Source organism: Scyliorhinus canicula, chromosome 20 (assembly GCF_902713615.1).
Source record: "Scyliorhinus canicula chromosome 20, sScyCan1.1, whole genome shotgun sequence".
Classification (NCBI taxonomy): Eukaryota; Metazoa; Chordata; class Chondrichthyes; order Carcharhiniformes; family Scyliorhinidae; genus Scyliorhinus; species Scyliorhinus canicula.
Genome location: NC_052165.1, coordinates 80,710,293 through 80,723,907, shown reverse-complemented (window position 1 = coordinate 80,723,907; position 13,615 = coordinate 80,710,293). Strand labels below are relative to the sequence as shown.

The 13,615-nt window shown below is 46.4% G+C and overlaps 1 protein-coding gene across 1 annotated transcript in view; it reads left to right on the top strand.

Moving 5' to 3' along the window:
- The window catches only part of nup205 (nucleoporin 205), a 133,744-nt gene that overhangs the window by 104,188 nt on the left and 15,941 nt on the right, over positions 1-13,615 (top strand). The window contains exons 33-35 of the mRNA XM_038781018.1: positions 3,553-3,674; positions 11,056-11,194; positions 12,602-12,728. Coding sequence (XP_038636946.1) covers positions 3,553-3,674; positions 11,056-11,194; positions 12,602-12,728 — 388 coding nt within the window. The remainder of the gene's footprint in view (positions 1-3,552; positions 3,675-11,055; positions 11,195-12,601; positions 12,729-13,615) is intronic.

Genomic DNA, 13,615 nt, shown 5'->3' with positions numbered 1-13,615 from the left:
ATGCGCAACTCACAGTTCTCCCACTTGCTGCTTCGTTCTTTCATGGCCCACCGTAAAATGTGTTCCTTGTCCATGAAACGGTGAAAACATATCACCATGGCCCTTGGCGGTTCATTTGCTCTGGGCTTCCTCGCGAGGGCTCTGTCCAATTCCAGGGGCCGAGGGAACGCCCCAGCCCCCATCAACTTCGCCAACACGTCACATAGGCTCTCGCATCCGATTCCTCACGGCCTTCAGGCAGGCCAACAATTCTGAGATTCTGCCTCCTGGACCTATTCTCCAGGTCCTCCAGCTTCTGCATTCTTTTCTGGCGGTCGTTAATCATCCCTACCTAGCTTTCCAGCACGGTTATATACTCCTCATGCTCGGACAACTTTTGTTCCACTTTCTGTATCGCTCTCCCGTGGGTTTCCTGATTCTGAACCACTGATCAATCGAAGCCTTAATCGGGTCCAGCGTGTGCTTCTTCAGCTTGGCGAAGCAATCCTTGAAAAACTTCACCGGCTACTCCGTCGACCACTGTGCCGTCACCCCGCAGCCCTTGATTCTGCGATGCTGTCCCGTGTTACCAGCTCTACTTGCGTCTTCCTTATAGGACTTTGTCATCTCACATGTCCACTTCTGGTCCAATTCTCCATACACCGGAGGGGGATTTCTCCTTACTGTCTCACTCTTCACTGCTTTATCCCATAAAATCCGTTAAAAAACGGGGGGGAAAAAGTCCAAAAGCCGGTTTCAGGTGGGAGCTATCAAATGTGCGACCTACCCCTCCATGACCGCCACTGGAAGTGATTCACCATCAGGGATAAACTGATTGTACAGGATGGACTAATACTGCATGCCAATGATTCATCCTCTTGATGATCCTCCAGAGGTACTACACACAACTGCACCAAGGCACCCCAGATTGGAAGCAGCCAGATACTAGGCCAAGGAATCACTGTACTAGCTGTCCGTGTTTGTAGACATAGAAGGGGAAATCTCCAGATATGCACTGTGCAATACACTCGAGCCACATCACGCAAAGGAACCGCTGCATTTACACAAAGTTGCGGAACTCCCATGGGCATTCACAGCAGCTGACATCTTTGAATGGAATGTTAATTAATATTCAGTCTTATTGATTCATATTCTGGGTAATTTGAACCCGACTACCTGCCTAACATGGCGAGTAAAACAGTCGTCATCAAGCTTAAGAGACACTTCACCACACACAGCATCCCTGAGAGATGCACGATGGACATCACTCACCAATTCATGGCTGCTGAATTTTGCAACTTTGGTCGCACATGGGACTTTGAGAATATCGTGAGTAGCCCCATGTATCCACAGTCCAAAGGCTTGGTAGAACGGGCTCAGCCAAGCATTTTCAAGAGAAATGTGCACGGAATTGAACAGACTACCATACAGCACTCCTTCGTCTGCAAAGTCTTCCACGACAAGGCCTGCCCTCATCAGCACAATGACTTATTTTCCAGGCGCCAAAGAATCACAATTCCTACTGCTACAGGCGCCAAAGAATCACAATTCCTACTGCAGCCTAAACTTGAAACTAACCTGAATGATGCCCTCCTTCAATGCAGATTGAGAAATGAAATGCAGTATGATTAAGGTAGCCACTGACTTGGCCCTCTAACACTAGGTCATATGGTCAGGATACAGCCGTGGCTAGGACCAGTTGGTGGCCTCGGGTGGTGCCCACTGCATATGCTATTGCCGTCACTGTCTGCAAGAACCAGCACCAACAGATAACATAGCACTTCAGTTATCCGGCCTATGGTACCAGCCCTCTGCAACATTGGATGTGCAGACTCCTACAGAGGCCAACGCAGTGAATCTTGCACCTGATTAACACACAGCTGAAGCGTCCTGTGTTGCTAACAGTGAAGACACTGGCCACAGAAAGACTATAACTATGTAATCACACGCTTGGAGCAAGCTCGTTTTGCAGGCTGAACTATTGCCAGTTAGCCTAAAACTGACTTTCAAATTTCAGTTTTTCTTTCCAACAGAAAAGGGGGGTAGTAAAGAAGCCGTAATGGGCTACGCACAAGTTGCTGCAGCTTAAACTGTACCTCTATGTATTTTATATATCTCTAATATACATATATGTGTGTGCGTATTGTACGCATCCTCTTGTAAGTCCTTGTCTAATCCTTACGTCCTTTTTATCCATGTCTTGCTGGCTGCTTTTTGCTGGCTGTTGTTTCTTTTTAAAAACTGGATTTTTGGTTTCAAACTGAAGCCCCCTTCCCCAAGCTGCTATTTGGACTGACCCAGGCACTCCTTGATGCAGTGTGTTATGTGGTGTGGCTCGTTAGGGGCAGCATGGAAGCACAGTGGTTAGCATTGTCGCTTCACAGCTCCAGGGTCCCAGGTTCGATTCCCAGCTTGGGTCGCTGTCTGTGCGGAGTCTGCACGTTCTCCCCGTGTGTGCGTGGGTTTCCTCCGGGTGCTCCGGTTTCCTCCCACAGTCCAAAGATGTGCAGGTTAGGTGGATTGGCCATGATAAATTGCCCTTAGTGTCCAAAGGGGTTGGGTGGGGTTGCTGGGTTACGTGTATTGGGCGGAGTTCTGGGCTTAAATGGGGTGCTCTTTCCAAGGGCCGGTGCAGGCTCGATGGGCCAAATGGCCTCCTTCTGCACTGTAAATTCTATGTTATGTCATTTTGATGGTCTTGGCTCGCAGCCAAACCCTCCTCCTGAAATTCCCGGACATCTTCTATTTTCAATTGGAATTGGTGGAGCCATTCAGAAACTTCTGGAACAGACAGGCTGATTCCATTTCAGTGTCTGTCTCTGCTTAAGACTGGAAAGCAGTAGAGCAGGTCTGGGTTCTCTCGATCAACTCTGCCTAGCAATTTAAAATGCTTCCAGCCAGCCTGTGAGAAGTTGCACTGGAAGCTAAATCAGATCTTTCTCAGCTGAGGGCTTGTGACAAAATACATTCCTTTCTCTCTGCACAACCTGGGAGCTGTGGTAAGAGAGTCATCCAGTATTTTCTAGGACCTAGTTTACGGGGCTGGTAATTGGTTTTCTGTTTTGTGGGTTTTATAGCAATTCATCAACTTTGTGGTCACTTTTATTGGTGCTAGCTTTTTATTTCTAGGAATTTTTTAAAACTGCGTGGAAATTCTCAAACTACTCCGCTGGGATCTAAACTCCTGTTTTCTTGATTGTTACTAGTAGTCTAGTAGCATAATCATTCTGCATGATGTTGTATGTAAGTGACCACTACAACACTGGGGAAAGAGGATAAGTTGGCCGCTTTAACCTTTATAATTTAGAGATGCCTATTTATTACAAACCCAATTAGGAACAGTGATTCAGAGTAATTAGTTGAGTGCAGAGGTTTATCTGTAACGAAGTCTACAGTGTATATTTGAATGGGTAAGTCTGAATTTTGCATGTTTCAAGCTGTTACTGTCTTTTGCCTGTGTTCATTCTTACACACCCTTTGAACTTGATTTGTAACACCAGACAAACGGTTTATCTTGCAACTGTCTATTTTTATTGACCATATTAAGTTTTTCCTGTTAAATATATTCACCAGGCCTTCTTGACGAGAGTGGCTAAGATCCAGACTGGAGCCTTGGAGCTTCTGACAGCATGCGCTATTGTGCGCCTGTCCCAATGCCAGGTCTACGAACACCGGCCTGAAACGGAGTCACACAGGTAAAAGTGCAGATAGAGTCAGCATTTCTTTACAATAATGGTTTGTGTGGGTGAGCACCAGTGCATTTAGGCTTGGCTGGAAGCCAAATTCAGTACTGTCGGGATGAACAGTCGCGGTCGGATATGGGCTCTGGGCTTTGAGTCCTGTTTTTTGGCTTGTTGATTGATTAATATTTCCATATAAAATAAAATCAGGAAAAATTAATCTCTTATTTTTGGCTAGCGACAATCAACAGTTAACATTGCCTCGGAAACAAATGAAGGTTGCTGATCTGATATCTGAGTCTGATACCAGCAGGGTAGCATGGTGGTTAGCATAAATGCTTCACAGCTCCAGAGTCCCAGGTTCGATTCCCAGCTGGGTCACTGTCTGTGTGGAGTCTGCACGTCCTCCCCGTGTGTGCGTGGGTTTCCTCCGGGTGCTCCGGTTTCCTCCCACAGTCCAAAGATATGCGGGTTAGGTGGATTGGCCATGCTAAATTGCCCGTAGTGTCCTAAAAAGTAAGGTTGGGGGGGGGGGGTTTGTTGGGTTACGGGTATGGGGTGGATATATGGGTTTGAGTGGGGTGATCATTGCTCGGCACAACATCGAGGGCTGAAGGGCCTGTTCTGTGCTGTACTGTTCTATGTTCTATGAGTGGATAAATGGGGTGTTGAACATGTGGCATTCACTTATCCAGTCCATCAGGTCCCTGGTAAACATAGGGCCTGACTGGCGATGGCTGTACAAATTGCTAGAAGTTGTTTTGAAGAGGTAACCGAAAGGTTTAGTTAGGGCAATGCAGTTGATGTGGTGTACTTGGGCATTTGATAAAGTGACAGACAACTGACTTCTGAGCAAAGTTATAGCTCTTGGAATAAAAGTGGCAACATGGATGCAAAATTGGCTGAGTGACAGGAAACAGCGATTGGTGGGTCCATCGGCGACCATCGACACCGCAAACTGCCGGCTCAAAGTGGAGAGGATCTCCAGGAAGATTGCGCATATAGACACTGACATTAAGTTTCTACATCTGGATCTGTAATGATTTGATTACCTGCAAATGCTCGCATTCCAAGCATTGTCTGGCATCTCTGACTGTCTATGTAAATGTTTTTGGAACATACCTCTCCATTCACCTGAGGAAGGAGCAGTGCTCCGAAAGCTCGTGGTTGAAACAAACCTGTTGGACTCTGGTGTTGTAAGACTTCTTACTGTAAAAGTGTAAAGTAATTGCTTTTGGTAGGAAGAACATGGAGAGATGGTACAGAATAAAAGGCATAGCTCAAAATGGGATGTATGAGCCTGTGCCTGGGTGTATATGTGCATAAATCATTGGTGATAGGGCAGTTTGAGAGAGTAGTTAAAGCATTGAGGTTCCTTGGTTTTACTTGAGGCCTAGAGTACAATAGCACTGTGAGGAGGATGCAGAGATGCTTCAGTGCCATTTGGACATGCTGAGCGAGTGGGCAAATAGAATAGAATAGAGAAATACAGCACAGAACAGGCCCTTCGGCCCACGATGTTGCGCCGAACTTTTGTCCTAGGTTAATCATAGAATTTTGGACAATTTGTCATGGCCAATCCACCCAACCTGCACATCTTTGGACTGTGGGAGGAAACCGGAGTACCCGGAGGAAACCCACGCAGTCACGGGGAGGATGTGCAGACTCCACACAGACAGTGACCCAAGTCGAAATCGAACTTGGGACCCTGGAGCTGTGAAGCAATTGTGCTATCCACAATGCTACCGTGCTGCCCTTAAGAAGTTAACCTACACTCCCTTATTCTACCCTAATCCAAGTACCTATCCAATAGCCGTTTGAAGGTCCATAAATTTTCCGACTCAACTACTACCACAGGCAGTGCATTCCATGCCCCCACTACTCTCTGGGTAAAGAACCTACCTCTGACATCCCCTCTATATCTTCCACCATTTATCTTAAATTTATGTCCCCTTGTAATGGTGTGTTCCACCTGGGGAAAAAGTCTCTGACTATCTACTCTATCTATTCCCCTGATCATCTTATAAACCTCTATCAAGTCGCCCCTCATCCTTCTCCGTTCCAATGAGAAAAGGCCCAGCACCCTCAATCTTTCCTCGTATGACCTACTCTCCATTCCAGGCAACATCCTGGTAAATCTCCTCTGCACCTTTTCCAAAGCTTCCACATCCTTCCTAAAATGAGGTGACCAGAACTGCACACAGTACTCCAAATGTGGCCTGACCAAGGTTTTGTACAGCTGCATCATCACCTCACGGCTCTTAAATTCAATCCCTCTGCTAATGAACGCTAGCACACCATAGGCCTTCTTCACAGCTCTATCCACTTGAGTGGCAACTTTCAAAGAACAATGAACATAGACCCCAAGATCTCTCTGCTCCTCCACATTGCCAAGAACCCTACCATTAACCCTGTATTCCGCATTCAGATTTGTCCTTCCAAAATGGACAACCTCACACTTGTCAGGGTTAAACTCCATCTGCCACTTCTCAGCCCAGCTCTGCATTCTATCTATGTCTCTTTGAAGCCGACAACAGCCCTCCTCACTATCCACAACTCCACCAATCTTCGTATCATCTGCAAATTTACTGACCCACCCTTCAACTCCCTCATCCAAGTCGTTAATGAAAATCACAAACAGCAGAGGACCCAGAACTGATCCCTGCGGTACGCCACTGATAACTGGGCTCCAGGCTGAATATTTGCCATCCACCACAACTCTCTGTCTTCTATCGGTTAGCCAGTTTGTTATCCAACTGGCCAAATTTCCCACTATCCCATGCCTCCTTACTTTCTGCATAAGCCTACCATGGGGAACCTTATCAAATGCCTTACTAAAATCCATGTACACTACATCCACTGCTTTACCTTCATCCACATGCTTGGTCACCTCCTCAAAGAATTCAATAAGACTTGTAAGGCAAGACCTACCCCTCACAAATCCGTGCTGACTATCCCTAATCAAGCAATGCCTTTCCAGATGCTCAGAAATCCTATCCCTCAGTACCCTTTCCATTACTTTGCCTACCACCGAAGTAAGACTAACTGGCCTGTAATTCCCAGGGTTATCCCTATTCCCTTTTTTGAACAGGGGCACGACATTCGCCACTCTCCAATCCTCTGGTACCACCCCTGTTGACAGCGAGGACGAAAAGATCATTGCCAACGGCTCTGCAATTTCATTTCTTGCTTCCCATAGAATCCTTGGATATATCCCGTCAGGCCCGGGGGACTTGTCTATCCTCAAGTTTTTCAAAACGCGCAACACATCTTCCTTCCTGACAAGTATCTCCTCAAGCTTATCAGTCTGCTTCACGCTGTCCTCTCCAACAATATGGCCCCTCTCATTTGTAAATACTGAAGAAAAATACTTGTTCAAGACCTCTCCTATCTCTTCAGACTCAATACACAATCTCCCGCTACTGTTCTTAATCGGACCTACTCTCACTCTAGTCATTCTCATATTTCTCACGTATGTGTAAAAGGCCTTGGGGTTTTCCTTGATCCTACCCGCCAAAGATTTTTCATGCCCTCTCTTAGCTCTCCTAATCCCTTTCTTCAGTTCCCTCCTGGCTATCTTGTATCCCTCCAGCGCCCTGTCTGAACCTTGTTTCTTCAGCCTTACATAAGTCTCCTTCTTCCTCTTAACAAGACATTCAACCTCTCTTGTCAACCATGGTTCCCTCACTCGACCATCTCTTCCCTGCCTGACAGGGACATACATATCAAAGACACGCAGTACCTGATCCTTGAACAAGTTCCACATTTCACTTGTGTCCTTCCCTGACAGCCTATGTTCCCAACTTCTGCACTTCAATTCTTGTCTGACAGCATTGTATTTACCCTTCCCCCAATTATAAACCTTGCCCTGTTGCTCGCACCTATCCCTCTCCATTACTAAAGTGAAAGTCACAGAATTGTGGTCACTACCTCCAAAATGCTCCCCCACTAACAAATCTATCACCTGCCCTGGTTCATTACCAAGTACTAAATCCAATATGGCCTCCCCTCTGGTCGGACAATCTACATACTGTGTTAGAAAAGCTTCCTGGACACACTGCACAAACACTACCCCATCCAAACTATTTGATTTAAAGAGTTTCCACTCAATGTTTGGGAAGTTGAAGTCGCCCATGACTACTACCCTGTGACTTCTGCACCTTTCCAGAATCTGTTTCCCAATCTGTTCCTCCACATCTCTGCTGTTATTGGGGGGCCTATAGAACACTCCCAACAAGTTGACTGCTCCTTTCCTATTTCTAACTTCAACCCATATTACCTCAGTAGGCAGATCCCCCTCGAACTGCCTTTCTGCAGCTGTTATACTATCTCTAATTAACAATGCCACCCCCCCACCTCTTTTACCATCTTCCCTACTCTTGTTGAAACATCTATAACCAGGGACCTCCAACAACCATTTCTGCCCCTCTTCTATCCAAGTTTCCGTGATGGCCACCACATCGTAGTCCCAAGTACCGATCCATGCATTAAGTTCACCCACCTTATTCCTGATGCTTCTTGCATTAAAGTATACACACTTCAACCCATCTCCTTGCCTGCAAGTACTCTCCTTTGTCATTGTTACCTTCCCCACTGCATCACTACGTGCTTTGGCGTCCTGACTATCGTCTACCTTAGTTGCTGGACTACAGATCCGGTTCCCATTCCCCTGCAAAATTAGTTTAAACCCTCCCGAAGAGTACTAGAAAACCTCCCCCCCCCAGGATATTGGTGCCTCTCTGGTTCAGATGCAACCCGTCCTGCTTGTACAGGTCCCACCTTCCCCAGAATGCGCTCCAATTATCCAAATACCTGAAGCCCTCCCTCCTACACCATTCCTGCAGCCACGTGTTCAACTGCACTCTCTCCCTATTCCTAGCCTCGCTATCACGTGGCACCGGCAACAAACCAGAGATGACAACTCTGTCTGTCCTGGCCCTTAACTTCCAGCCTAACTCCCTAAACTTGTTTATTACCTCCACACCCTTTTTCCTACCTACATCGTTGGTACCAATGTGCACCACGACTTCTGGCTGCTCACCCTCCCCCTTCAGGATCCTGAAGACACGATCAGAGACATCCCTGGCCCTGGCACCCGGGAGGCAACATACCTTTCGGGAGTCTCGCTCGCGACCACAGAATCTCCTATCTATTCCCCTAACCATTGAATCTCCTATAATGCAGTATAATGTGGATAAAGTGAGGTTATCCGTTTCGCTAGCAAAAATAGGAAGGCAGATTATAGTTTGAATGTGTGTAAATTGAGAGGTGGATACTCAGCGAGACCTTGGTGTTCTTGTGCATCAGTCGTTGAAAGTAAGCATACAGGTACAGCAGGTAGTAAAGAAGGCAATATGGTATGTTGGCTTTCACAGCGAAAGGATTTAAGTATAGGAATCGGGGTGTTTTACTACAATTATATAGGGCATCGGTGAGGCCACACTTGGGGTATTGTCTGCAGTTTTGGTGTCCTTATCTGAGGAAAGATGTTCTTGGTTTGGAGGGAGTGCAGCGAAGGTTTACCAGGCTGATTCCACGGATGGTGGGATTGTCATATGAGGAGAAACTAAATCGGTTAGGATTATATTCATTGGAATTTAGAGTGAGAGGGAATCTCGTAAAACTTGGAATTCTAACAGGATTGGACAGGGTAGATTCAGAAAGAATGTTCCCGATGGTGGGGGAGTCCAGAACCAGGGGGTCATAGTTTGAGGATAAGGGGTAAGCCTTTTAGGACTGAAGTGAGGAGGCATTTCTTCACCCAGAGAGTGTTAAATCTGTGGCATTCACAACCACAGAAAGTAGCTGAAGCCAAAACGTCGTGTAATTTCAAGAAGGAATGAAATACAGCTCTTGAGGCTAAAGGGATCAAGTGATATGGGAAGAAGGCGGGATCAGTGTATTGAACTTGATGATGAGCCATGATCATTGGACAGCACGGTAGCACAGTGGGTAGCGCTGTTGCTTCACAGCACCAGGTCAATTCCTGACTTGGGCCACTGTGTGTGGATTCTACACGTTCTCCCCACGTCTGCGTGGGTTTGCTCCTGGTGCTCCAGTTTCCTCCCACAAGTCCCGAAAGACATGTTGTTCATGAATTGGATATTCTGAATTCTCCCTCTGTGTACCCGAACAGGCGCCAGAATGTGGCAACTCAGGGCTTTTCACAGTAACGTCACTGCAGTGTTAATGTAAACCTACTTGTGACAATAAAGATTCTTATTGAATGGCTGAGCAGGCTCGATGGGCCGAATGGCTTCCTCATGAATTTATTTTCTATGTATGTTTCTATAATAAACTTGTATACAACACTGGTTTGGCTTCAACTAAAGTATTGCATCCAGTTCTGGATGCCAAACTTTAGGAAAGATGCAAATGCATTATATTGCAGAAAAGATTCCTGAAAGTATTTTCAGGGATGAGGAACTTCAGCTATGTAGATAGATTGGGGAAGTTGGGACTGTTTCGCTTGGAGGAGCAAAGGTTGAGAGGGGATTTGGTAGAGGTATTCATGAGCAACTGTGACAGAGTAGCTGAGAAACTGTTCCCATTAATGAGAGGATTGAAAGTGAGAGGGCACAGACTTCAAGTTATTTGAAAAAGAAGCAATGATGACATGAGCCGAAACCTTCTCAAGCAGCAAGTGCTTGAAGTCTACTATCTGAGCGTGGTCAAGGCAAGGTCAATTGCTATGTGGAAAGGAAGAATGTGCAGGGTTACAGGGAGAGAAGGCGGAGGAATGACACTGGGTGAATTGCTCATTTGGAGAGCTGGCAGAGATATAGAGGGCTGAATGGCCGCCTCCTGTGCTGTAACAATTCTACGGAGCACCATCATGGTTGGCCAGAAGTTCTCTGAGCATCAAAGCTGCAAAGAACAGGTCAGTCTGTCAGACCGGGAGTGTTTGCATTCGATTCCTGGCCTCAGACTTCCCTTAGAGCCACTCTTGGGGTTGCCCCATTCTGTGTAAACTGTGCTGCTAGCTGAATACCCTTTCATGTGAACTGCTGCAGGCAATGACAATTTGGTGATGTCAAGGGAGGGAGCTTGGCACTGAAACGCCTTGGGCTGAATTCTCTGCCATCGGGATTCTCCATTTTGCCAGCAGCCTGGGGGTTTCCCGATGGCATCGGGCTGCCCCACAATGGGAAACCTTATTGACCAGCCAGCGGGATGGAGAAACCCGCCCCTTGAATCTGGAAGATCTCCGAATGAGTTGGAGATCAAAAACCGTTTTAACACAGTCAATGAGAATGATCTTCATAGTTGGGGTACTTGTATTAAACGTATCCTGCTGCACTCTGCTCTGTCAGTTAGGTATGTTGTTCATGTTTTCTCTACCTGTTATTTCTAGGGCGTTGTTATTTTTGTATTACATTTTTCTTTTTTTTTCCAGTATGTTTTGTATAAGAGACCCATCAGGATTTATCCCAGCCCCCGTAGAGCGGTATCACCAGATTCTGCTCCCAGCTCTTCGGTTTTGCCAGGTTATACTGACCACCACCAGTGGGCACCATCAGCTGGCTACGAGACAGGTAACTACAGCAGGATCGACGCCTCCATTCTGATCAACAGTGCACTTAAGTGCAGGACTGTGCTAAATCCTGCAAAAAAGCACCGTGTTTTAACTCGCATTCCCAGCTTTCTATCACTTGTTATTATTAAATATTAATGATATTAAAGCTTGCTAGTGCTTCCAGCGTGGCTGCCTAGCTAAAGTATGTCTGCTGTTCCTGGCGAACGGGACTGGCTGCTGCTGGAGAAAAATCTGCTCAGACTCCAGAGTGTTGAGTTGCATTTGATGCTAAAAGTGCAGCACAAGAATAAAAGAGGCCACAAAAAACACGTGCAGGTCAATAATAGATCTTCATAAAACTATCCATTTAAAATGTGTCCTTAAAATACAGGGTTAGTTAGGAATTAGGAGTTCAGTTCCAATTGTACTCGGTCAGTCAGTGATTTGCACTCGCTCCTCAAAAAGAGGAAACATTTCCACAGGGATTCTTAAAAATGTTCAGGAGCGTTTAGGACCAGAGTAGGAAATGAAATGAAAATCGCTTATTGTCACGAGTAGGCTTCAATGAAGTTACTGTGAAAAGTCTCTAGTCGCCACATTCCGGCGCCTACCGGGGAGGCTGGTACGGGAATCGAACCGTGCTGCTGGCCTGCTTGGTCTGCTTTAAAAGCCAGTGATTTAGCCGAGTGAGCTAAACCAGCCCTGCTCGGGAGCAGATCCCTAACCCAGATAGAATGTTGTCTGTTGTGTGGTCCAATCGTAGCTGAGCTAAGACGCAATCTTTTAGCTGAATTGGGGGCTGGTTTAGCTCACTCAGCTAAATCGCTGGCTTTTAAAGCAGACCAAGCAGGCCAGCAGCACGGTTCGATTCCCGTACCAGCCTCCCCGGACAGGCGCCGGAATGTGGCGACTAGGGGCTTTTCACAGTAACTTCATTGAAGCCTACTCATGCCAATAAGCGATTTTCATTCATTTCATTTCATATATCGGCCCTGGCTCGGTGTTCTGGATCTCGGAAGATCATGGGTTGAAGTCTTATTTCAGAAACCTGAGTCCAGAATCTAAAGCTGGCACACCGGCAAAATACCTGGGAAAGTGTTCAATTGTTGAAATTGCAACAGGTGAACCCTCTCTGGTGGATGTAAACGATTCCCCCAGTACTATTTGAAGAATAGCAGCAGAGTTCCCCCTATGTTCTGCCAATATTATCTCAAAACATCACTTGCGTTTACCTGGTTATCATCATGTGGTTGTTTCTGGAAACTTGCAGAGATTAGCTGTATTTTCCTCCTTACAACCATTACTACAGTTCAAAGATGCTTCATTGACTGTAAAGTGATGTCCTGAAGTCATGAATTGTGTTATATAAATGCAGGTTTTTCTTCCTTAGTCCCCCATCTGATTATAATGTGATTTTTCTCTGCAGGTACTACAGTTCCTAATTGCCCATTCAGATCCCATCCAGGCTATCTTACGCTGTCAGGTGGTAACTGCAGGGTCCCTACAGGAGTTGGCACTTTTGACTGGCATCATAAGCAAAGCAGCCTTACCAGGTAAGGAATGGTAAATGTGAGAATCTTTCTTGTCCCAATGCTTTGACCTATGGCGAAGGGCTGCTCGCTTGGAGAGCTGGTACAGACACGATGGACCAAATGGCCTCCTCCTAAGCCTGTAACAATCACTCAGTGGACCAGAGGTCCCCGGTTTGATTTCTAAACTGTGCTGAACTGTTTGATCTCTCTTACCAGAGACTGGTGAGATTTGGAATTGGGATTCTGACTCCGCTCAGTCAGAAAAGTGCACACTGTCTTGGAGGCACCATTGGATAATAAGCTGGAACTTGTATAGAACATAGATAGAACATTACAGCGCAGTACGGGCCCTTCGGCCCTCGATGTTGCGCCGACCTGTGAAACCATCTGAAGCCTATCTGACCTACACTATTCCATATTCATCCATATGTCTATCCAGTGACCCCTTAAATACCCTTAAAGTTGGCGAGTCTACTACTATTGCAGGCAGGGCGTTCCACACCCCTACTACTCTCTGAGTAAAGAAACTGCCTCTGACATCTGTCCTATATCTCTCACCCCTCAATTTAAAGCTATGTCCCCTCGTGTTGGTCATCACCATCCGTGGAAAAAGACTCTCACTGTCCACCCTATCTAACCCTCTGACTATCTTATATGTCTCTATTAAGTCACCTCTCAGCCTTCTCCTCTCTAACGAAAACAACCTCAATTCCCTGAGCCTTTCCTCGTAAGACCTTCCCTCCATACCAGGCAACATCCTAGTAAATCTCCTCTGAACCCTTTCCAAAGCTTCCACATCCTTCCTATAATGTGGTGACCAGAACTGCACGCAGTACTCCAGGTGTGGCCGCACCAGAGTTATGTACAGCTGCAGCATGACCTTGTGGTTCGAAACTCAATCCCCCTGC